We start from the raw sequence: 25,960 nt of genomic DNA on the forward strand, positions 1-25,960 counted from the left end.
CCAAGGAAACCTAAATAAATTGGGTTTTTTGGCCATTGACCCTTGTGTGTGGCAAGGTGTTGTTGGGCGCCATTGGGTTTCCTGTATTTGACTCCGAAGACTGGCTTGGGACTTTGCAACCGATGTAAGTTTGATCCGGGTTATTCTACAATGGAGGGCTGGAACTGTCTGGGTTTTCTGTGTGGACTAAATTGTTATTACTATTTTGCATTAGCTGCTGCTCGCCTCCGTTGTCTTGGCTCTTTGTGTTATCCCGCAATGTGGACCTCACTGTGACGACTTCACCCTTTGGACCTTGGACCAGAACTCAACTTGGCATATCTCTTCGCTCTTAAACTCAGCTTGGCATCATTCCCGTGTACATGGCTGACTTCTGTTGCTTACCGCTGGTTTCACCTTTGACTCCGACGCTGTTCTCCAATCCTGACTCCGGACCAGTTTGACAACGCTTCGTTCCCCTGACGTCTGGCTTGGCTTTCGGCTCCGCAGCAGCTCGTCGCCATTGCCTCAGCATTTTCCAACATTGTTTGCCTGCACCACTTTTGGCGAAGAACTTTTAGCCCGGTTTGGGCTTTCTTTTAGTTTTGGGCTTTTTGCTGTACTTTTGGGTTTGGGGAGGTTTTGAGCCTTTGGGAATTCTTGCCCTTGTTTATTTTGCTGTTTTGACTTTGCCTTGCAATTTTGAGCTGTTTCCGAACACTTTGGTTTTAATCTGGATTATATCTCCAGATAATCCGGATTATATTCCGGTTTGCATTTTTTGGGATTTCTTGCTCTGAACTGTTAATTCACACTGAAGTTAAAGTGTTGTGAGCTCTCTGGACATTGTGCTGAGCTTTTTTGAGTTATTTTTTGAATAAACTATATCTATCTTACTGGCTGACGTCTGACCTTTGACATCTAGTTTCAACTAAAATCTGTTCACAAATACAGAAAAATACAATAATGGTCCATAGATTGGAAACATTTAATATACATTCCAATCCTGAAGAAAAGGAACACCAGGAATTGCGTTGAGCATAGAACCATTGCATTAATCTTCCACGCAAGCAAAGCGATGCTCAAATTCCTAAAGCAAATGAAATCTGAACTCTCCCCTAGAAGCCAAGATGACTAAACTGAGATTGTCATACTTTGAACATATCATGAGAAGATATGACCCACATGAAAAGACAATTAAGCTTGGCAAGGTATATGGCATCAGGAAAAAAGAGAGACTTCATTATAGCCTCAAAGAAGTCACAGTCCTGAGTTTACAAAAGCTGAGCAGAGCTGTTGATGATGATGTGACTTGGATGTTCCTCATTCATAGAGTAGACTTGATAGTACAGTAGAGCCTCACTTATCCAACGTAAATGGGCTGGCAGAACATTAGATAAGCGAAAATGTTGGATAATAAGGAGGGATTAAGAAAAAGCCTATTAAACATCAAATTATGTTATGATTTTACAAATTAAGCAACAAAACATCATGTTTTACAACAAATTGGCAGAAAAAGCAGTTCAATACATGATAACGTTATGTAGTAATTACTGTATTTACGAACTTAGCACCAAAACATTGCAATGTATTGAAAACTTTGACTACAAAAAATTGACTACTAAAAAGCAGACTGACTACTAAAAAGCAGACATACAGAAGGTTGGATAAGCGAGAGACTACTGTAGTTAACAGCAATCAGAAAGACCCTGTGCTTTTACCCTGCAGTCTGTAGTTTGTTCCATTAACAGTACAGCCCCCACAAAAGTAACAGCTGGTTGTGTGGAAGAAAACTAAACATGAAGAAAAGAATATTTGTTTTGTCTGGTACTTCACTTTCTTTGCTGGGGCAAAAGAATCACTCACAGCAAGCAGGCAAGCGGAGGAGCGCTTAGTGCACAACTTCTCTTACTCCCGGGCCCACAACAGTAGCATCACATTCCACCTCCAATAGAAATATTCACAATTTTTCAACTTTTGCAGGGGAGCTGAACCCATAATCTCTGTAAAACTAGTTGTATTTCAGAGAAAGAAATTCACAAAACTATCTTTTCAACATTCTTTGCCTAAGAAAATTGCATGAAACTCATGGGTTCACCATACATTGACAGGTGACTCAAAGGCACACACATGGAATAGTTTAATACAGACATCAGTTGTCATTCTAATTAAAATTAGTGGGAACAAGCCTATAGATGAAGTTGATAGAGAAATAGATAAGATTAAATTAGATACACACAGGTGTGGCTGTGACGCACACAATCAAAAACAATTTTCAAATCTTAAAAGAATGTAATGTGTCCCACACACATTGACATAATTAGTATTACCTTAGGGATTAATGCACTGTTTTTCATAATTATCCTGTTATCTCTCCTTCCAGCTACCAATATCCTGTTTTGTTTTGGCTTGTTTTGTTTTAAAATCTCTAGGGGAAACTGCAATTACACATTTACTGGCATAAACTCAGCCTGTTTTTTTAGTGTGCATCATTTTAATGTTATTTTATTTTTCGTTACAATGGAAAGTTACTGAGATTGATCTAGCAAATGTGCCAATGGAATACAAGCAGCCACATGTTCTAAACAGGAACAGAGGAAAACAAAAAGAGCAGAGCAAGAAAACAAACACGGGCATGATAAAGATCAATGACAAAATCTGTTTTCATATAATTCCTTTGGTAAAAGCAGTTTAGATAAGGGTAGCAATGAGAAGAGAGCAAGAATTTAATTCTCTGCTGCCTCCTATAATTCCAATTAGCAGGCATTTGTTTTCCCTTCTGTAGTTTGCAGAACTTCTCAGGGGGTGATAGTAAGTTAAATTATAACCATGCATGAAAAATAATTCTATTTGAACATTTTAGTTGACGTCTACACTGGCAGGGAATTGGAATACATGACCTAATTCTACATATTCATGATTTTAAAAAAAATTAAATGTGGTTTCAACTGATATATTAGCTTTCCAAACTTTTTGCCTCCTATATGTCTTGGACTACAATATAAATCAGGATTAGTCTCAATGACCAATGGTCACGAATTATGGGAGATTGCCAAAAGACATGTAGAAAGTAAGATGGAGAAGGCTGCTTTGCTTAAAGGGATCTTTCCCCTGTGACTAATACCTTTTTAAAAACAACTGTCAAATTGACTTGCCTTGATTTATAACCACCCTCAGGAAATAATGAAAGTTAATTTGTCTTGCAAGAATTCTAAGGTTTATATAGTTTCTAGTTCTCAATCTTGTAGTCATACATCTCTACAATTTCTGGTAATTTTTAATAATTGCGTTAGATTATATTTTAGATTTTCACAGATATCACAAAGGAGCACAGAAGTTGCTTAAGGATTATAGCTGGCCCTCTTTGTCCATGGCTTCTACATTCATGGATTCAGTCAACCATGTCTTGGAAAATATTCAAGATAATCCCCAAAACCTTGAGGAAACTCTTAAAAATCAGCCACTGGGGAAAAGGTGGTTTTGTATAGCATAGTGTCAAGTGTTTTTGTTCTCAGCTATAACCATATCCAGTACCTTGCATGATACGCATGACAGCCAGTGTGGTGCAGTGGTTATGTGCTAGACTAGGACTTGGAGAGATGAGGATCTGAATCCCCACTTGGCCATGGAAACACACTGAATGACCTTAGGCAGGTCTCATGCTGCCAGTTCCCTCTAAACCAATCTTACCAAAAAACACTGTGATAGTTTCACCACAGGTAAGACAATATTTAAAGGCACATAATTCTTTCTCTCATGCACACAAGACTATGTAGAGCAACTGAAAATATATTAGCTGCTAATGTACATAATCTCATCAAATTCTGAACTGTTCAAGAAGTTCTCATGTCATAATCTAGTACCCTATGTTTATAATATATTACATTCGACAAATTTGTATTCTAAATCAAATAATTGGGTAATATAAATAAAAATCACTGGTTTCACTTCTCATACTACCCCCATCACATGGGCAAAAACTGACAGTTCGGTCTCACCTCAGGCACAGAGCCCGCCAAATCCCATCACACAATGTAGATCTATTTTCAGTGAGGCTCTGTGCCTGAAGTGAGGTCGAACTGTCGTAAGAGGCAGTGCTGGGAACATGGGAGGCTTCCCGCGTGCCATTGAAAAGAAAGCTGGGTGGCAATGCTTCCTCCCCATGGGATGAGGTAGAGATGACACAGAGTGATGGGTTCCTCATGTTCCCTGCCGAATTCACAATGATCCATGGCAAATCCCCCCACTATCATTTGCAAATAAGACCTCAATGTGATGAGTTCCATAGTCAATGTTTTAGATTAAGGCAAATAGGAAGAACATCTGCCACACAAGATGTGCATACAAAGTTATAAATGGGTGTTCAAAGGTTTTTAAGCATTATTACTCTGTTATATACCCACAAGAGTCGCATCCAGAAAATCCATGACACTATGATTTGAAGGAGACAGTCCTTCAGATCAGGCCCTCAGATAATGTAATTAGTCTCAAGAGCAAACTACACAAGATAATTAATATTTTGCTTAGTAATCACCATCTTGGAAAATTACACAAACATGTGATCTTTTGAGTCCACACCAATCTACTGTATATATTCAAGTATAAGCCAAGATTTTCAGCCCTTTTTAGGATTGAAAAAGCCCCCCTTGGCTTATACTCACGTGAGGATTCAGGCCGGATTATATTCGAATCAGTTTATACTCGAGTATAAGAGTTGCACAGCCTTATCCTATTAAAGTCTTATTATTATCTTAAATTACAGTTTTATGTAAATCTTCAAAAACATTTAACCTACTGATGCCTCAATTAATGTAATTTTATTGGTATCTATTTTTATTTTTTAAATTTACCAGTAGCTGCTGCATTTCTCACCCTCATCTTATACTCGCATCAATAAGTTTCCCAGTTTTTTGTGGTAAAAATTAGGTGCTTCGGCTTATATTCAGGTCAGCTTATGCTCGAGTATATACGGTATATAGGACCCAATTCTTGCCCTAATAATGTGCATTCAAGGTATTTCACTGACTTGAGTGTTACATATTTATGTTCTGCCTTTTTCATTTTTCTCCTCTCTTGATACTCCAAAATTAATCAGAACCTACAATTTACAGACTTGGCATGAGTTCTGAAGTACAAGGGTCATTGGATGTTATACAGCAGACAAATATACCAGACTTTGAATATTATTTCACATCTTTAAAATTAAAAATAACCACACAGTACTTTGTGAAAAAGAGGTATTTTGGGAGAATGATTATGTAACCCCTTTTTCTGTTTCTGCCACAATTCAGTAAAAATGGTCCTAGCACAAACAAAGTTTTCAATCAGCAATTATGCTTGCATCAATGCTTTATCCTAGAAATTGTTGTTGATTCTGAGCAAAGAGAAAGCCATAGCAAAGAAGAATCTACAAATTATATACCAGTTCTTTGATGCTCAGATGTATAACCTAGTATGGCTACTTTTTACTTTTTAAAAAAATGTAAGGAGACTATTATAGAATACAGATATCTACCAAGCAAAGTCCCAAAATAAACAGAGCTGGGGCTGTTTGCACATTACATCTGGACCTGAGGCAATCACAGTTAACTGATGCATAATACTTTATAATATAAAAACAGAAATCACACACATATTTGACATTTTAGTAGAACATCTGAAAAGATAAAACATTGGATCCAGGCCTAGTCATTTATACTGAACCCGGTGGGCTAAAATCCTGACTTGTCCTGCATCTGTTCTAAACATAAGGAGGTCTTGATCCAAGCCTATCTATGAAATTGTTATAAAGAAGTCAGTTCATTTTCGGCCCTACTGTAGAAAATGAATACATAGAATAGGAGCAAAATGAACAAATTCATTTATTTCCAAATTATATGAACTGCTTTCCTTCATGTGAAACAATCTGTTAGAGCAAAATACTTTAGGAAACTGCAAGAAAGGTTACCTGGATCCTGGATTCCATGTCAAAATACTTCATTTTGTTTAAGTTGTGAGGTTCTCCAAACAGTTCAGCACAAAAATAGGTTTTCCACCTACTGCTGCTCACTACTATTTTACTTCTGTACTAAAAGCAGTCTTTTAGAGCCTTGCAAAAGCAGTCAAGCCAAAATTATTAATACTACCTGCCAGAGCTATCTGTATTTTCTTTTACTGCCACAAGCAACATGCATGAAAAATGTGAAATTAGAATTTGAGCTGCTGTGAAAAAATGTTTTTCTTCAAGTAGGTAAGACATATTAGTGCTTTTATTTACAAGCAATTAATACAGAAGCATAACTAATTTTGGTACATTTTCCAATTGCATTTTTTGTGCCTAATATGTTCACTGCCATTTCATATGAATTTTAATATGTGACATCAGAATGAGATTCCTGGTGAAATAAGAATATTCTTATTTCCTAATGATAGCACTACCCTAATGCTAGGTTTCTTGTCAAGAGGTTAACATGCTGTTTGCCTTAGCTGTTAGCGTCGCCTTTTGACTGCAGAATATTTGCAGTAGCTGAAATGGGAGACAAAATCTGTGGAGTACACCATACACTAACAAATATTTTAAGGACCTATTTCACAGATAATCAGTTTACTAGATCTACTCGATGAAAGTATTTCAGAAAAGTTACAAAACTGTTGCTCATTGTTATTGGATTTTAGGGCACCTTAAAACATTTTGATATATCATTATTCTTACTCTCTTTCTCTATGTATATAAAATTGGGACTTCCAGTACCCAAATATGTTAAATAACTCCATCTACTCAAAAATATGAAGAACAGAGAAAAATGACAATTCTGAGACAAGAGCACAGTAGACAATGTGAAAACCAGAAGATCCCTGATTAGCCTGATGTACATTGCCCTCTGAATCAAAGTTTTTAAGTCTTCAAGAATTTAGCCACATGCATTTTAAGAAGCTGAAAGGAAGTTAGTGCACTGTTCAAAACTTACATGCTGCCAGTCTTAGAAGGCAAGCCTGACTGTGGAGGAATGACCTCTCTATCCCTAGTTGGAGACTCTTTTGTATCAGTGTTCATTCCGCCTTCCTGAGCTTCTGCAAAAGATGAAAGAGGGCCAGCCAAAGCTGTGTCTCCTGTACTGGTGTCTGGAGCTAAATCACTGCTATCAGCATAAAGCAATTCCATTTGAGTTGTGGTCCTACGACGTGCCTGGAATAAATTGGAAACAAGCAAGCCAAAGAAACTTTAAAGTATGGTACTTAAATAAAAATGAACACATAAGTCAATCGGTTTTAGGTACCTAACACACCATAAATTTCAGTATGGCCAACCATTAATTCTGAAACTGAAGACTTAACCATTCCCTTATTCTTAAAACCTGAAGAATTCAAATCTGTATGTACCCAGTCATGGAAGCCCATGAAGTCACATCCTCAACCTCAGAAGAAGACAAAGGCAACCTCCTTTCTGAACAAATCTTACAAATAAAAACTCCATAAAAAGGTCACAATAAATTGGAACTAATCTGAAGGCATATAAACAACAAATAATGCAGGCATTATCTGAATTGATGCATTCAAGGAAGTTCTGATATCTCATAATACATGAGCTACAACACTTCACAAGTGAGTGATCCTCTTGTCATGCTCAAACTTCTTCAGTTCCCTTCTCAATACAAAAAGTAGAAGAATTACTTTTAAGAAGACACTTGTCTTTGCATGCCCCTCCAGTCTGAAATCATTCAACAAGGGCAAATCATACAACTGGCTCACACCACTGAAATTTCTCTTATCCAAAACTAAAGAGAATGCCACCCAGTTCTTCAGACTGCTTCTGACTGTGCTGTTCCATTCTAGAAACCTGGTCCAGAATCTGATTTGATCTGAAACTGGTACAAATTGGTTTAAATCAGTCCAATTTGTTTCGTTATTTGGGATTTTGACAAATCAACTGCATGGACCTAAAGTATTTCAAGTGCTCCATCTTTGCTGAGCTTTAGGTTATGTAACTATGCCCAACCTCCCCCCCCCCCCCACACACACACACATATGCACAGAGCTTACCTTATTTTTAGGCTTGACTTCGCCACAAAGCTTCATGAGGTCAGAAGACAATGAACTGAAAACAAAATTGGCAATTCAGTGAGAAGCTTTAACAGAAACAAAATAACTCTTTCCCACTTAGAAGCTAATTCTAGCAGTAGCAAAGAACACATAGCTGTACTATAGTTATCAAGGTTCACACATCTATGCATCGCATTTCATTGCTCTAATCCAAAACAGTAGTTTTCTTCCAATAGTTACTTTGAAACAGATACCAAAATTCACAAATGCAAACTTTCACTTGACCTACCAAGTATGCATTTGTAATCTGATCCTAGCTGACATTTTATTCAACAGAGGTCAGCAAATTATTTGATTGACCCTTAGAAACTAAGCAGAAGTAACCACTGCAAGAGAAGAATGTAGGTCTACTTCACCAAGACTTCTGGGAGATAGTTAAAGCTGGGACTCATTATTTAGAGACAAAGAGGAAGAAATGGCCTTGGGCTGGAAGAAACTAGTCAATGTTCTTACTAGTTAAAAGAGAAAATTCAGTGAGCTTATCCTTGTTAGATCTTTTATCTGCAGCACCTTCAGCCCTTTAACTCATTCCCCAGTTTCTCTAGAATCTGTAATGGAAGATGCTGAGTGAATCTGCCTAGAAATGAAATCATTTAAATGAAATATGATAATAATCTTTATAAAAGGATCCACCTCTACAGTTTATACTGATTTCTCACCTTCCTTCAGCCCCAGGACTGTTCAAAGGAGCATCTTCATCCGTACTGTCGTCCACATTTTCTGGAAAATTCCCAAAGTCATTATTTTGTTAGGCAGTTTCGTAAGCAATATACATTTCCTCCAAAGGTTCCTACTATTGCTAAAAGGGAAATCAATTTGTAATGCCTTCCCACTGTGACAGAAATTCAGTTAAATATGAGAGATCTAGTTTGCTAGAGGAGCCCCCAGTGGCTCAGACGGTTAAATCACTGAGCTGCTAAACTTGCTGACCGAAAGGTTGGCGGTTTGAATTTGGGGAGCGAAGTGAACTTCTGCCAACCTAGCAGTCCGAAAATATGCAAATGTGAGTAGATCAATAGGTACCGCCCCGGCAGGAAAGTAACAGTGCTCCATGCATTCATGCCAGCCACATAACCTTGGAGGTGGCTATGGACAATGCTGGCTTTTCAGCTTAAAAATGGAGATGAGAATCAACCCCCAGAGTCAGACACGACTAGACTTAATGTCAGGGGAATTCAAAAAAATGTTTGCCAGAATACCCATATATTTAGCTCTCACAATTCCAGGTTGCTGTAACTCTTGTATCTTACAAGAGGTAAGTTAATGTTCTGCTGTTGTTGGATAGTGATACATTATAAATTATTTTATATAAATACATATTGCTTGAATTATACTCAATGAAAGCAAGGAGATGTGGCATGTATTACATATTCATTAAGCATACAGGTTAAATTTAGCAGGTGATGATTACTACTTGGGTAAATGTTATTAATAAACAACCACTTAAGCCTTATAAAGCACAATGATTTTACTATGCTATGTTAACACAACAGTTTCCTATAGCATCTATAGAAGAAATGGGAAGGGAGAGGAGCTGCACAAATGAAATGGAACCTGCAACAAACAATGATAACTGTATGCATCTGCTCACACAAGGAAAACACTTGCATGCTTGTCAGTCGTTGCCACAGTACATCATAAACATGTCTACATGCAGGGAAATGCCAAATGGATAAGCCCAAAACAAACATATACACACCACCTATCGCTGAAAATATTCTAGGTTTAAATCAGAAAAGGAAATACTAAAGGAATTGTAACATTCGTCAAGCCCTAATTCCAGCATAAAGCAAAAATCATTGCCTGGGACTAGTGCCACTCCAAGATATCTGAGCAGAGCCTAAATAGTACTGTCACCAATACATTAAAAAGTCTTGTTGCACAATTCTGGTAACATTCTCTTCCTTTATTTGTGTCCCCTTCTCAGGTTGACACCCAAACCACCATGTCACTTCACTCTTTCACAGATAACACTATCCCTCCCCCAAAAGAGTACTATATACTAGAGCTGTGTGATCAATTTCATTAATCATTATACAACTGGGGAGGGAGGTGAATCATTTTTGAGGATGTTTCCAAAATTTTGTAACTATAACGAAGTAACACCTTTTTCATTAGTTTTTTCATTAAGTAATTGAGCAAGTGGGGAAACTTCAGGGAATCGTTTATCCCTCATTTTTAGCGTTATCGTGATGAAACTTGTTATAATTGTATTACATATTTTACACTGTTAGCCTACCAAATTTCAGAACATTACACTCATCCACTAATTTTGAGGGAATTTTGAATGTTTTACAAGGAAGAGCTATCTACTTGAAATTTATATACAATGCTCAAGATATCCAGTGCATCAATTCCCAAAAGTTTCAGAAAGATTCACATATCTACTGTTTTGGGGGATTTTTAAAAATTTAGACAAAAATATTTATACCCCAAATAGCCACAGCAATCTCATTGAATGTTTGTCTAACAGTGTGTCTATATGACACACAAGTAGCCATAGAAATTCCACTTAGCACATATTTATACTGTTACTTATTTACTTTAGTTCTCTTTGGAGATTCAATAATTTTATTTATTACTATTAGACTAACTCTCAGCCATCATTGGGCTTTCTGATGCTGAGCACTGCATTCTGGAAAAACTAGTTTAGGGCAGGGTCTTTATAATTCTCTGCCAGAGGGGCCTCGCATTCCCAAACTATGCTATGTTCTCAGTCTCATGCTCAGCCCAGCTAGTTGCCCTTCCTTATGGTGACCAGCAAGCAGCCTTGTTCTAGCAATGACCTTTTTGCCTTTACCAAAGTTGCTTAATGCTTATACTGAAAATTAAACCGACATGGGAGGATTCCAAATGTTACAGAACCTTAACAAAAATTATTGATGAGTGTTTTGATTCTTCAATTTTTCTCCCCTCCCCTTTTTGCATGTTTCATAGAATCATAGAATCGTAGAGTTGGAAGAGACCTCATGGGCCATCCAGTCCAACCCCCTGCAAGAAGCAGGAAAACCTCATTCAAAGCATCCCCGACAGATGGCCATCCAGCCTCTGCTTAAAAACCTTCAAAGAAGGAGCCTCCACCACAGTCCGGGGCAGAGAGTTTCACTGCCGAACAGCTCTCACAGTCAAGAAGTTCTTCCTGATGTTCAGGTGGAATCTCCTTTCCTGTAGTTGGAAGCCATTGTTCCGTGTCCTAGTCTCCAGGGCAGCAAAAAACAAGCTTGCTCCTTCCTCCCTATGACTTCCCCTCACATATTTGTACATGGCTATAGATAAGCCACAGAGAGTTGTACATGGCTATGGATAAGCCACAGAGAGTTTCACTGCCGAACAGCTCTCACAGTCAAGAAGTTCTTCCTGATGTTCAGGTGGAATCTCCTTTCCTGTAGTTGGAAGCCATTGTTCCGTGTCCTAGTCTCCAGGGCAGCAGAAAACAAGCTTGCTCCCTCCTCCCTATGACTTCCCCTCACATATTTGTACATGGCTATCATGTCTCCTCTCAGCCTTCTCTTCTGCAGGCTAAACATACCCAGCTCTTTAAGCCACTCCTCATAGGGTTTGTTCTCCAGACCCCTGATCATTTTAGTCGCCCTCCTCTGGACGCTTTCCAGCTTGTCAACATCTCCCTTCAACTGTGGTGCCCAGAATTGGACACAGTATTCCAGGTGTGGCCTGACCAAGGCAGAATAGAGGGGTTTCTTAATAGCGATTCGTTTGCACAAATCTAACAAATTGCTAACGACTTACGGGACTAGCCATTATTTTGCACAGCCCTACTATACACTGGACTAAAGAGCAGAGACATAGGTGAGAGGAAATTGCTTTGGCTGAGAGCTCTAACTGGAGTGCCCTGTGAAATTCTGCCAGCTTCTACTATCCAACCTTCCATTTGCCTTTAAGGGTCACCATACCCTCAGTAATTGGGATGAGATAACAATGAAGTAAACTGGGGGTGAGATATGATTTAGTTATAATCTTCCAGTCCAAAATAAGAAAACAAATTTTACCTAATTATGAAGTAAGCTTATTGACAAATAAAACAGAGACATTACAACCAAGTAAAAAAAGCATGAAATTATTATAGATCCATATGCATGACTGAAGCCACTAGGCACTTAGGTCATGCCTCATGTGAGAGTATAAAATACACAGTAAAAGACGATAGGTCATTCATACTACAATTAAATTGGGGATGGGACTCAACATTTTCTTCTTGTTTCCATTGTTCTTTGTTGAAAAAGTAAGTGTCTTCATGGGTCTAACATGATGATATTTATGTATATTGTTTTAACATGAAACTGATATATAGTTTAACTCAATTTAATTAAAAACAACAAACAATTGAGTAATTGTGCCTTCATCCCCAACCATCTGCTTTTCCTTCTGGCCAATCATCCTCTATCACAAGTACCCTACATTTCATTCACAACTTTCATGCTATGTACAATCCATCTACACCCCATTATCCATAGCTGTGGTCTTCTTACATATTCCCCAGTCTTCTAAAAGACAGTGGGCCTGTTTGCTCCCTACTTGGCTAACAGGACTGTACCTTGCAAGGCAGAACTTCCTTAAGTGTGACTAAAAGGACAAAGGCTAAACTATATGAAGTTTATGTTAGCTGAATGCAAGATTTTACTTTCCTCTAAACCAGAGCTACTCAAAGTGGTGATCCCTCAACCAATGCCAATTCCTGAGCCACTAGCTCCTGGTCCCAGGAAAGTTTCCAGGGAAGAAAAAAAATATACCCAATAGGACACAAACTTAAGGCTGATTCCTGACATTCTGCAAAAATTTAACTGTCAATACCTCAAATCGGACAACATGAGAAATCCGAGAATGACAGTGAAAGGTATATATCAGGGTAAAACTTACTCCCAAATCTCATCTTGGGACCTAGAACAGCTTAACAGTAATGGAGGCTACCTTCAACTGAGTATCCATGAAGTACATTCTGCACCAAACACACAACCAGCATAACATGGTGTGACACTAAAGAAGCATTGCACTGAGCAAATATAAGGCCATTTTTCCACTACGCAGATTACATCACACATTTTCATGCAATTGGTTCATGCTGACAGAAGCAACTACAATCACTACTCCATTTCAAATATAATGGCAGGTAATTCTTATAATTAAACCAACACTCTACTCTGGACTTCTCACTACTTTTAAAACAATGTTGGCTAATCAACACAAGTATTTTTTTTCTTGCTTATTTACCATCTGAAACATATCAAACATATCATACAAAGACCACTGTTACTTTAAAAACTAAGTTTGTATAAAAGCTGAAAAGGAAACTATTACATCCACTTCTAAAATGAATTTTAGATTAAGTAATATTTTGCAAAAGAAATGTGTTGTAGCTATAGAAAATGTGAATGCACAATTGTACATGTGACAACATCCTTGTCAACAATAAAAAGGATTTTAAGTACATTCAAACTTAGTTGCATTCATTTCATATCTGTTCCAGCTGTTAGCATCCTACTTGTAATCTTATTTTAAAAAGTGGTAACCCTAAGGGAAAAAAGACCCTGTAAGCATATAATAAGTACATTTTCCAAATAGTACATGCAAACTTGATACGCACTGACATTGTGATGCGCCAGTTAGTGTACACATGTATCATTAGTATGTCATGCAGCTGTGCAGTACACAGAAAGCTACATATACTTACCTAACGGTATGCTATCTAGGTCTGTGTAAAACAACAGCAAAGAGGAAACAAAAAGCAACACTCCAATCAAAACCAATCCATTTGCAGAGTGGCCAATAAATCGTCCTACATTACATGATAAACAGATTTATTCTATCATAATTATTAGAATAGATGCCGTAGTGCACGCATAGACAAATTTTCTGTATTTCAACTGAGTACAAAAATTTAAACACTTATAATTGCAGCATTCCAATTGGTTATACTCCTAATTATGTACAGTAGTGCTACCTGAAATCATGATGTAACAGTCATTAACTGTGTGGTTTCGTGTAATTTGCAAAAACTAACTTTTTGCATGCACAAACTTGAAGAAAAACTTTATAATATAAATACAGCATCTATTCATACACCACCTTATTTGAAACACACTAAATACAACATGCATCATAAGCAGATCTAGCATGCAGTATAATTGTATTTTCTAAAATATTGAAATTACCTTGCAATGCATGGCCCAGCAGAGCATCAAGTTCAGGATTCAATTCTGCCTTTTCTTTCAGCATGTGAAATAGCAGCTGATTTTGAGTAGCACTGGTAATTTCTGTTTGTTTAAGGCGTCCTTCAAGGACTTTAATCTGAGCTTCCTTCTGAGCTGCTTGTAGACCCTGTTGAAGATGCAAAAGGAACTATTGTTTCCTCAAAACTATTGTTGTAAGCAATCAGTCGTGTGTGTGTGTGTAAAAAATGCAATAATTCGGGCATATGGATGAATGCATACACCACAGCTAGACACTTAAAATTACAGAATCACAATTGAAAGAGACCACAAAAGCCAGCCATCCAACCCTGGTTTTTTGTAATATATGGCTGTCACTCTAAAAAATCAATATTTTGCCGCCATCATATCAGCCATATGGGAATTTTCCTCTCTGGAACCAGCCAGACTTGTACTCTTTCGCATTTTTCCTAGAATGTGCTATGCTTTTTTATGCACAATTTATATATCAAAGGACATTTTAATATGTAGAAGTTATTTTCAATGCACAAGGGATGGATAAAATAACAAACATTGGCAAAAGCATTATGTAACTTAAGTTTTCTCATTCATACATCAACCAAAATAAAAAGAAGAAACTCCTAAAGGACAAGACCCAAAGGCCTCACACTAGTGAAACTTTTTCTTGTTGTTAGAAATCACTGAAAGTCCAAAGCATATAACACAGAATGAATAAAAAACTTTATTGACTGAGGCACAGAAGCAAATATTTCACCATCATGTGGTCACTATGCATTTGGAATGCATGGAACTGGCTTGAAGGGGTATTTTTAAAAACAGATCATTAAAGAGAACAAAAGAGGCCACTCTACTATGTCACATACCTCTATCTCCTATAGAGTTGATGATATGGACTTCTAAAACCTTGACAACTGAGACAACACCAGAATTAAATATTTATTATTAAAAGGGATAGCATTTATGAGGCTCTCTAGATGTTGAGGGTCTGCAATTCCCTGCACCTTTAAACCAGCACAAACAATGGTAAAGAATACTTGGACATGCAACCCAAGAACCTCTAGGACAGTGGTCCTCAACTCGTGTGTCCCCAGATGTTTTGGCTTTCAACTCCCAGAAATTCTAACAGCTGGTCAACTGACCGTGGTTTCTGGGAGTTGTAGGCCAAAACACCTGGGGACCCACAAGTTGAGAACCACTGCTCTAGAACATCACACAACTTCCACTTTGATACTATAAAGTGGCACATACCCACACTTTCACATTTTGTGCTTTACCCACATGCTTATTTTTTTTCTTGTCTTCAGCTCAGTAGCATGCAAAAGTAGTCCAAAATGAATTGCCACAAGCTTTTTAATGTGTTTACCTTATTAATGCCCATTGTAAGGAAATGGTCAAGTAAATATCGTGCCTCTGTTAATGTACAAGCATTGATAACTGCTGTAACATCTAGAGTCTCTCCTTCCTCCTGCATAAATAGAAACATTGTTAGTTAAAACAAATCACTTGATTGCTCCACAGACATCATAAGAGTTAGTTATACTAAAAGATCAGAATGGATAACTTTTCTAATTGAAAATTAATCCTATTAAGCCTAAAGAATTTAGAAAAAAAATACCATAAAACAAAACTTTTCATAAGCCATAGGCTCATGAAATGTTTATACAGCAAATGAACTTATTTCAAGGTGTTCTGCTTTATGTTGCTTAAGCACATAAGCAGGAAAGCATGTTAGTCCCAGACACTTTTGATGATGTATTAGTCACCCTCACATGTGGAGGTAAATTTGGTGAAATTTACAGAGTTCACAAACTATCCATGGAAGCTCTCTACAAAATTTAAAACCTGGTAAGTTAGAGATTAAATAGTATGGAAATCTCTATAGTTGGGGTAAAAAGTGTATCATTCTCCATAGGTTGCTGAATTGCAACTTTCTCCATGCTTTACTATTAACTATGCTGCCTATGACTGCTGGAAGTTGCAGTACAACAATATCTAAAGAGTGACACACAGACGGGTGACAGCTGTTCTCATTCCCTCTACAAAGATGAAGATATTCAGGGCAAAGGCTATCCTGGCCCATCCTTTCTTAAGCTTCATCATTGTAAAAATGAAATTCATGATGAGGATGCAAGTAGAAATGTTGTTATCACACTCAGCTATGCAAGTTTGCAAGGTATTTTATACTCCAAAACTTTGAATATACAGAATTTGTATGGAAAAAGTGCAAAGAAAACATTATGTGAATAGTTTCAGGAGAATTTTATTTTACTTATAAATAAAATCATGTCATGGTAACTAATAATTAGGTTATTTAATTTTCAGACATGATAATTTGATTTTAAAGGAAGTGAGTGAGAGAGAGCACACCAGGAACTTGGTTCTGATGTACCAATTTCAATGCAAGTAGTAAAATTGGATAATTCACAAAATAACAGTTAAATCAATAGGTAAGAAACATATTCATAAAGATAATTTACTTCCCTTTGTGAGCATAATACTTTTACAGAACATACCTTTGCTTCTTCCATCTGCATGATACTTGCTTGGCAGTCAGAAATACTGTCGTTGATATAATCTATATTTGCTGTCAGAGATTCCATCTCTTCATTGATGTTGTGGATGTTTTTGTCAGCATCTGGACCACCTTCTTTTATCACTCTCTCCCTCTTTTTGCAAAGTTTCTCTTTCCTTTTGGTAAGTTCCTCACGTTGCTGTAATGCAAAGGTGTATGTAAAAGAAACTTAACAGTACTTAATAGTGGTGGAAAAAGCAAATAAATGAAGCTCTCTATATATGTACACATATACATACTGCTAAGAGACAGATAGATATGATATAGATATTGCATTCTATGAAGAGAAATAAGAAATATGTAACACATCTGACAAAACAGCTAGTTTTCATAATGTTAAGGCTTGTTTATATATGTATGTACATTACTTAATAATTGTAGGTGTTATGACTGCAAATCAAATCTATTAATTGATTCCACTGGAGATACTGTGAATGTTCCAACAGTGGTGTTACATTTGTTGAGCTTCGTTTTCAGAATCCAGTCTACACTTAGGGCTCTTTCACACTACTATCCAAATATAGCACCATACTTCCATTATATAGCAGCAGCTTCTGGAATCTGAAAATTTGCAATTTTGGGACAAACACTTGAATTCTCAACCAGGAGCTCCTCTACTGTTGCTGACCAAACTGCAAAACCTGAAATGCAACCATGTGAGTTACAGTGGAATCATGGTGCATTAGTGGTACAAGTCCAAGTCAAGAGACATCAGCACCATTATTTGCAACAACAGTATTAATATGGTGTTTGCAGCATATTTTCGCCTACTGCAAGCACCACATATATGCTATTGTTGCAAATAATGTTGCTGATATCTCCCAACAAAACAAAGCACTTTACCTTAAGCAGTCTGTTCATATCAGTCTCCATGTTGGATATCGTCATTTTCTGCATAATAATCTCAGTTACTCTGCGTTCCAGCAATTGCCACTTCATTCTGGCTCCCTTGGAAGTGTAAACCCTTGTAGTCATTGTTTTTCTTTGATATTTATTCCTGTAAACAGTACAAAGATTAACATTTTTCAAATAAAACATTATACTTTTTGGTTTATGTTCTGCATGAGTAATTTTTAAAAAGAGAACACATTGAAATGTGAACGAATGGGAGAAATATTTATGTTCAGAAATAATCTTTTAGATCTGAATACTGTATTATCACAAACAACTCAGAGTTTACTATAAAACAATACATTAAAAGCCAACAATTTTCTAACTTTGATCTATGGTAGGATGCATATTCGTGACAACAGAAAATCTTCATATTGAAAAATTATGCTGTACAACAGAAAGTCTACTGAACTGGGCTGTGTAGGTTCCAAAACTAAGAATTCTCCCATGTCATTTTTATAATACCTTTACACAAATTATACACTTTAACTTATAAAGCATATGGTTATACCAGATACACACTTATATTTGCTCATATATAAACAGCACTTAAACACAGTGCGAGTTAGACATTTGGGTGCTACTATACAAAACTAGAATAACTTTCTCTGAAAGATTTATTTATTTCTAATTCATTTCTGCATTTGTTCCAACCACCAAGCTTGCAAGCCAGGCTCAACACACCAGAAAGAGATCCTCCTTGTGCCCCATTGGTGGGAAAAGATGCTATGTGGGGTTGAAAGTTGTCTGTTGTTGCATCTCAGACATAGAAGGCCAGCCTTTACAGGCCCAATTAGTACCCATGTTGGCTTGAGTGCCAATTAAGATATGTCCTTATTTATAAAAGTGACGCAGCCCCCAATTTATCTATGACTCCTAGTTGTTACAAATGGGGGTGAGACAACAGAAAGCAAGAGGAAATCTACCCCTAGGAAGGGAAATTCTCTTCTCTAAGAGTCATCATGGGAAAAAGATGTCTCCACTGAAGCTTTATCATCAATCCTTATTTCCACAACAACCCAGAATTTTCAAAATCCAATTATCATACAGAAAGTGAGGTGAAATCTTCTGAAGACAGGCACAGACAGCAAAACAAACATTACATGCATGTTAACTCTTCCCTATACTATCCAAATCTAAAAAACAACAATTGGTTGGAGTTACACTTTAAAATGTACCTATTATGACCATACAAGTCAGCTTAAGAAGAAACCTACAGGACCTATCTTGTTTGTATTCTGGAGGCTGCCTGTATTTGGTTTTCACTGTTCTGATTTGTAATACTTTGTTATATGTTGTAATAATGCTTTTCAACTACTTTTGTTGTTTTAAGTTTTTTAAAAATATGTTTTAAAATCAATCAATTAATCAATCATTATCTTGATGATACAAAGTTGTTGTTTTTGGAAAGGGTTTTTTAAAATTTTGTACAGTATTACCTGGTTCCATTGGTTGTAGCTGCTGGCAATGCTTGAACCCTCGCTACAGGTATTTTCATCTTCTGTTGTGATGCTCCTCTGGATCCCTCATTGTCTCCGGATGACACACCAGCACTTGGTTCTTGATTGGCGTGCTCAGGTAAACTCAGCTTCCGACTTGCCCTCCCAGCCACCTTTTCAGACATAGGTCTTGCTTGTCGACGAAGAGCCGTAACCTAAAACAGTGATCAAATGGTTCCCTGGTACTGGATGCTCTATCAAGATGCTTTATTTAGCTATCAAATAAGAACATTTCACATCATGATGTACATATATAGTTCAACAATTAAATGGTCTGTTACCTCTTCTGTTTTGCGGCGCAGAATAACTTCTTGATTCCTCTTCTGAGTCTCCAAGAGTTTTAGCTGATGCTGTAAAGACAGAGCATCAACAGATCAGTTCTTTTTGGTTTCTTTGATTGTCATTGCTTAGTTATACCTGGGTCACACCAGGGCAATTAGAAATACCTGGAATGGTTCATCCTAAACTACACACTCCCTAAACCTTTTTAGTTATGCCTTTTATATATAGTCTTAGTTGTGGGCAGAAGTGTATGTGTGTGAATAAAGGACATAAAAATATTTTAAAATAAGAAATAATTAAGTAAATTTCTACACAAAACCTATAAATTAGGCAAAAATGTGTGTCAGTCAGGTAAGGCCTAAATAAATTAGTATGTTTTGAAGCAGACTTTGATCCCTGACATAGTTCTATTTCTCAAATCACAGCGGAAAGTGTCCCAAAAGTTGGATGCCACCTTCTCAAAATTAGGCAATGTTAGCAAGCATAAGGGAAAGTATAAGTATGAAGGTGCTGAGGGCTCTATGTGTTCAACAGGACAACAATGAATACAGTTCAGTAGCAGACAGGCAGTCAATTTTTGCCCGTTTTCCCTCAGGAATCAATGTAAAAGCTACTCTGCAACAATTTGATATCCTGGTTCCATCTTGGTTTCAATTACCAGAAAAACACAATTATCCAATCTACCATCAGAAAAAGAGAAACTATTGTTTCCAGGAAGAGAAGGTCTAGATAAACATAGTATTTCTTTTTCTATGCTATTAATTACCTCTCGTTTTCGCTGCTCTTTCTTAAGTTGTGCAATCTCTCTGTTTCTTCTTGATTCATTCTTCCTTGCTTTCTCTTGTTCTTCTTTCATTTGCTTCATCAGGCGAACCTATATCACAGGTATTCAGCCTTTTAAAATTAAATTTTACTCCTTTTCTTTACAGAACAAAAAAATACATATGCATGCATAATGTTTAATTTATGCTACTCGTTTCCTAAAAGGTTGGTATTATGCTAACACCCATATTATCTTGCCATAATAATCTTCTTCTGTTTCTTTACTGTCTCAGAGCCAATAAATATTTGTGCACAGTCTCAGCTTCTTGGGGTGCCTCTACGCTGTAGAACCAATAGTTTGATACCAGTATAGAATCATAACTGTTGTATTTTTTACAACTATCAAAGAGTGCTGCAGCTTTATCAAGGTACAAATTCAAGCATTTGACAGCATTGAGTCATAGTAGTTAAAGTGGTGTTAAAGGAAAGGAGATTCCACCTGAACATCAGGAAGAACTTCCTCACTGTGAGAGAGCTGTTCGGCAGTGGAACTCTCTCCCCCGAACTGTGGTGGAGGCTCCTTCTTTGGAGGCTTTTAAGAAGAGGCTGGATGGCCATCTGTCGGGGGTGCTTTGAATGTGATTTCCTGCTTCTTGGCAGGGGGTTGGACTGGATAGCCCATGAGGTCTCTTCCAACTCTTTTATTCTATGATTCTATGAACTGCATTAATTCCACAGTATAGATGCACCCTCAGACACAGTTTTCCTTCAAACAGCTGTTTACTAGGGGGTGACTTATTGCAGTGAGTGAACCACCCCTTGGTAAGCCAGAGTTGTCTTTACTGTCAGCCCTTATGGTTGTAGTAAGAAATATTTGTACCCAAGAAACATTTGTACTGACAAGAAAGGAAAACAGCTGTCAAAACATTTTTCTTATCTTGAGAGTAAATTGTTACAATTAATTGGTTCATCCAAGCAAGCGCATACCATACTTGATAAATGGCCATCTCTGTTCATGGCAAGATGATTAATCAAGAATAATTTCACTTTTCAACTGGCTTTCTTCGCAGAAAAATACAGAATATAAATTACGGTACTTGAGCATTTTTTTTCTAGATAAATAAATACCTTTGTCTTCTTCATTTCTGCAACATCTTGCTGCAGTTTTTTCAGTTGTTTTTCATACTGAGACTGGTTTTTCAGCAACCGTGCATGCTCTTTCTGAGCAGTCTGTAGCCTCTGAAGTTCTTTGTTCATGGACTGGAGCCTCTTTTCATATTCTGTTTTAACCTTTTTTGCCTTTTCTTCTGAGCAAGATTCTACTGATCCTAAATAATAGGTGATTTTCTCAATCAATAATACAAATCTATGCTCAAAGCTTTATTTGCAATGCCAATAGTTTTATCTGCACATCTCCTTTCATAGTTTTGCTAGACCAAAGCTTCATAAACTGTGGGATGCAACCTCATTTGGGGTTACATTAACTGAATATAGAGGTCACAAAAAAAATAATGTACCTTTCCACTTAATACCTAGGAAAATCAGCCTGCTTTGTTTAGCAAGCCTTAAAAATGTTAATTTTGCTTGAGTGCTATATTTTCAGTTTCAAAAATACTTCTCTTTAAATTTTGATTTAAAAAATTCTTTTTGATTCATTATCATTTAATGATTTTATACCTATTTTATATATTTATATAACCAAGTTGCATAAAAATTTCTTGGACATAAGAGATCACAAGTGGAAAAGGTTTAAGAAGTCCTGTGCTTGACAACCTAGTTCACCACTACAGAGGAGGAAGAAGTTACATCAGAATCAGCACAATTTACTCTAAAACAAAATAGATTGAGGAAAAAAATGACAGGCAAAAATCTGTGTGCTTCATAATTGGGCAGATGTTTTGACCAAGATTTCCCAGTCTTATCTTTATTAGAAGTTTTAACTCAGCAGACTGCTCTTAAAAACTCTCTGGGATACTGACATTAAAGAATCAGAATATTTTCTTCTTACCCAGGTTTTGAAGCACCTGATCTCTTTCAAGCTGAGTGTCTCGAATTTTATGCTGTAACATTATGAGCTTCTCTTCATATTGTCTTTTCAAGGTCTGAAGTCTTCGTTGGCTGTTTTCCAGTTCATCAATCAGCTTCTGCTTTATGGCAATTTCACATGTGATATTTGCTAAATCAGCTTGATAATGTGCTGTAATTTAAGAAAAAAAATTAAAAGGAAAGATAGATGCCAGTCTGTTTCCAGGCACAATTCAAAGTGCTGGTTATGACCTTTAAAGCCCTAGATGGTTCAAGTCCAGGCTATTTGGCTGACCGTATCCCCTTGTGCGAACCTGCCCAAGCCCTGACATCTTCAGGAGAGGCCCTTCTCTTGGACCCACCTCCATCTCAAACACAATTGGTGGGAACAAGAGAGCAGGTCGGTGGCTGCCCCTGAATTGTTTTTAATATTAATGATGTTTCATACTGTTTTAATATTTGTATTGTATATTTGTATATTTTAAGTTGTATTGTAATGCTTTTAATTGTGAGCTGCTTTGAGTCTCCTTATGGAGAGAAAAAGAATATAAATAAACATAATAATAATAGATGCAGGCTGTGATACGCAGCCTATATAACTCGCTTTGAGCCACAAGGAGAGGCTAATAAATAATAATAATTTGATTTCTTCTTATTGTTATTATTTAGACTAAAATATGTAAAACTAAGAAAACTCCCCTATAATTTCAGAAACTTTTAAATCAATATTTTTTAAAATTAAATATATATTGTATACCCAATACAGTAATTTAGCATGTTAGAATATCAGAAATTGGAAGTTTCATTTATGTTTAAAATAATCACTCCAAAGGCAGTTAAACTAACAATTATTTCCAATATCACTTTATTCTAACTTCTATCCTTTAGCAGGAAAAACTGGTAGCATCCCTACCAATACCTGGTCTCCCTTGGCATCTACAATTACAAACACATTATATTAAGAGTTTCAGAGGTGATTACTAAGAATGCCTTTGAATCTGGAATGTAATACCTCTAAATGTGCCTGTCAATGTTATGTTGTATATCAAATAGAATGGTAAAGTTTTAGAACAAAATGTACATTCTTTCCAGCTATAAATGTAACATTTCTTTCACTGGTAGTCTGAACAGCAACATTAGGTAAAGCATTGTTTTGCAAACAACCTATGAGAAACCACATCTAAGAAAAATGAAAACTTCAATTCTATGAAACAGATGCCAGCACCTCCAAACTACTTCCCTTAAAAATGCCAATGTAAAGATTATGAACTTTTAAAAAAGCATTATTACCTTTTTCATCAGAATCAGAATCTGATTCATCTGAACTTTCAACAACTTCCATGTCATCTTCATCTTCATCTTCTTCCTCCTCCTCATCTTCACGATCACTAACTTCCTGACATTCTTCCTAAAATAATAAAAAGAGAAGCGGAACTGTACAAAGTCCTCAACAGATTCCTTAATTTAATTGGAGGACCTAATTCTAACTTAGTTCATAAACAAACATTTCCCATTTTTATATGGAATCATTATACTCACTGCTTCAAGTTCATGATTTTCTCTTTCAGAAATGCCCTTTTCATCCCTCTTCTCCTGTTCATTGTCAGTGTTCTCCTCTTTGACAGTGCTATGAGAACAAATACAATAAGAACATAAACTATTAGAAAAGGATTCATTCTTACTCACCAAGAACTTACAGTCAACTTATAGTAATGGCCACAAGCTGGTACTTTGTTGAGAACAAAAAGTATTTGAGAATATCACAATATTAAACATTGTAGCTATTTGTAAAATCAAAAGTTTTGAGATTCAAAGGAAACCATAAAGAGCCCAAGGACATTCCCCTGACCCAATGCATAAACCTGCATTACAGGGGCAAGCAAGGCAACACAGTAGGGGAGTGAGCAAAAGTGACTGTGTTGCATAGCTTTCCAGAAACACAAACCAAAATGGTTCTAGAAAAATGTTAAGTGATTCTGTACATCATGCCAGAGCAGCTTAAAGTTAAGACGGGTGTAAAGATAAGTTGGAACAAAAGCCACCTTTGGACAAAAAGTCCCAAAGTCATAATCTGGTACATGAAATAGTTATGTACCACCATCAGAGAAGGTTCTGTAAGAAGGAAAAAAGACTGAAGGAATCATGAACCTTTAGATAGACTCTTCCCCTCCACTTTCATTTTAGTGAAGAAAAACTGTGGGTTCCACAGAAAAAGAACAAAACAAGATATTGAGGAAAGGAGGTGTAGCAGTTAAAGCAGCACATGCAATAAAAGCCTAGGTGTATTTAATCAATCCAATATTAAAGTGATTAGGCCCTATCCAATAGAGCCCAATCACTTTAAGATGTTCTGAATTACAGCTGTTTTATGGACTTTTTAAGTTGGACCTGAGATCTTCACACACAGGGATAACAGATGAGTTGCATATGCGCTGATTGGGGGAAATGTGGCTGTTATATTGGGATAGTTATTTTAAACACAGATTGAACAAATGATTCCTAAGTTTATTTTTGCACATGCTAACCCTTTATAATGGACTGAACAAACACAAATGCAAAGCCACACATGCATTTCAGTCAGTCTAGTCTATCTTAGACAAGTGTAAAGCACAGCGGCAGAAATGGCAAATAATAATTTTAGATGTTATGCAAACCAAATGTAGAAATAACAATACTCAGACAAAATACAATGTGGCTACGAGCATGTTTAAAGAGAAACAGTTTTTACATCATTTAGCAAGCTAATATATTCCCCAAGCAAAGGAAAAACCTAAAAAGTAGCACTGGCTCACTAGCCAATCAATCTCTAAAACACAGATTAAGGACACTGACCAGAGGTTCTTACAGTGTGCCCAAGGAAGCTCCCCCAAGCCATTTGTAGAAGACATATGGTGACAAGGCAAGTCATAGCTCATAAGTACAGATGAGTGAAACTCTGGGCAACCCAGCACATCCAGGAGCAGATCCCACCAACAGGCTAGGCATGGCAGATCCTAGCACCCTCTCTCCCCTCCTAGCAATTCCACCAGTATGCAATACTATAGAGCTGGTGTAGTGTAATGATTTGAGTGTTGGACTAGGAAAGACTATAGTTTGTATTCCCATTCAGCCATGGAAACCCAGAAGTTTGCCCAATGTACAAGACGTACTAATAGGAAGGCAATAGAAAACGTATTCTGAATGAATCTTGCAAAAAGCAATCCCGTGGTAGGGTTGCCAAAAGTTGGAGCTGAAGGTACATAACTAATAAGACCTACAGAAACTGGTTTTGGACAACTTCTTTATTTTTCTCCGTGTCAAAGCCAACGAGACAATTTGCTTGCATATGGTCAGGGAAACCATTAATATTGAATCTAAATAAATGAATAGATGACTGGTATCCCTATATTCCTCTGACTCATGCCCTCCTGCTATCCTTCAACATGCTTCCATATACTGTACCCAGTACACTGTTCTGTTTCCTGATCAAGTTCGAAGACCTTATAATGGAGGCCCTCAATTAAGATATTTTCTGCAGTTCTTTGAATTTCAATTACTACACCTTGAAACAAGAGAACTAAAAGAGCAGTGTTCACAATTAGCTTTGAATTTATAGTCACAGAAATGAAACATAATTCTATGTCTAATGCAATCAGCCCTCTATATCCAGAGATTCTGCATTCACAGATTCAACCATCCACGATTTC

The 25,960-nt window shown here is 36.9% G+C and overlaps 1 protein-coding gene across 11 annotated transcripts in view; it reads right to left on the bottom strand.

Moving 5' to 3' along the window:
• Window positions 1-25,960, bottom strand: part of kif21a (kinesin family member 21A) — a 133,580-nt gene that overhangs the window by 36,297 nt on the left and 71,323 nt on the right. For 8 of the 11 annotated variants that reach the window (XM_008111608.3, XM_008111609.3, XM_008111600.3 and 5 more), the window contains 15 exons: window positions 23,814-23,901; window positions 23,565-23,682; window positions 22,258-22,446; window positions 21,378-21,577; window positions 20,254-20,361; window positions 19,487-19,555; window positions 19,146-19,360; window positions 17,659-17,812; window positions 16,757-16,954; window positions 15,607-15,708; window positions 14,226-14,391; window positions 13,745-13,765; window positions 8,718-8,778; window positions 7,999-8,053; window positions 6,927-7,144 (listed from right to left, as the gene is read on the bottom strand). In XM_008111608.3, coding sequence (XP_008109815.1) covers window positions 6,927-7,144; window positions 7,999-8,053; window positions 8,718-8,778; window positions 13,745-13,765; window positions 14,226-14,391; window positions 15,607-15,708; window positions 16,757-16,954; window positions 17,659-17,812; window positions 19,146-19,360; window positions 19,487-19,555; window positions 20,254-20,361; window positions 21,378-21,577; window positions 22,258-22,446; window positions 23,565-23,682; window positions 23,814-23,901 — 1,962 coding nt within the window. The remainder of the gene's footprint in view (window positions 1-6,926; window positions 7,145-7,998; window positions 8,054-8,717; window positions 8,779-13,744; window positions 13,766-14,225; window positions 14,392-15,606; window positions 15,709-16,756; window positions 16,955-17,658; window positions 17,813-19,145; window positions 19,361-19,486; window positions 19,556-20,253; window positions 20,362-21,377; window positions 21,578-22,257; window positions 22,447-23,564; window positions 23,683-23,813; window positions 23,902-25,960) is intronic. The other 3 variants (XM_008111603.3, XM_008111602.3, XM_008111599.3) reach the window with 1 other exon arrangement.

The sequence above is a fragment of the Anolis carolinensis genome, chromosome 5 (genome assembly GCF_035594765.1).
Source record: "Anolis carolinensis isolate JA03-04 chromosome 5, rAnoCar3.1.pri, whole genome shotgun sequence".
NCBI lineage: Eukaryota > Metazoa > Chordata > Lepidosauria > Squamata > Dactyloidae > Anolis > Anolis carolinensis.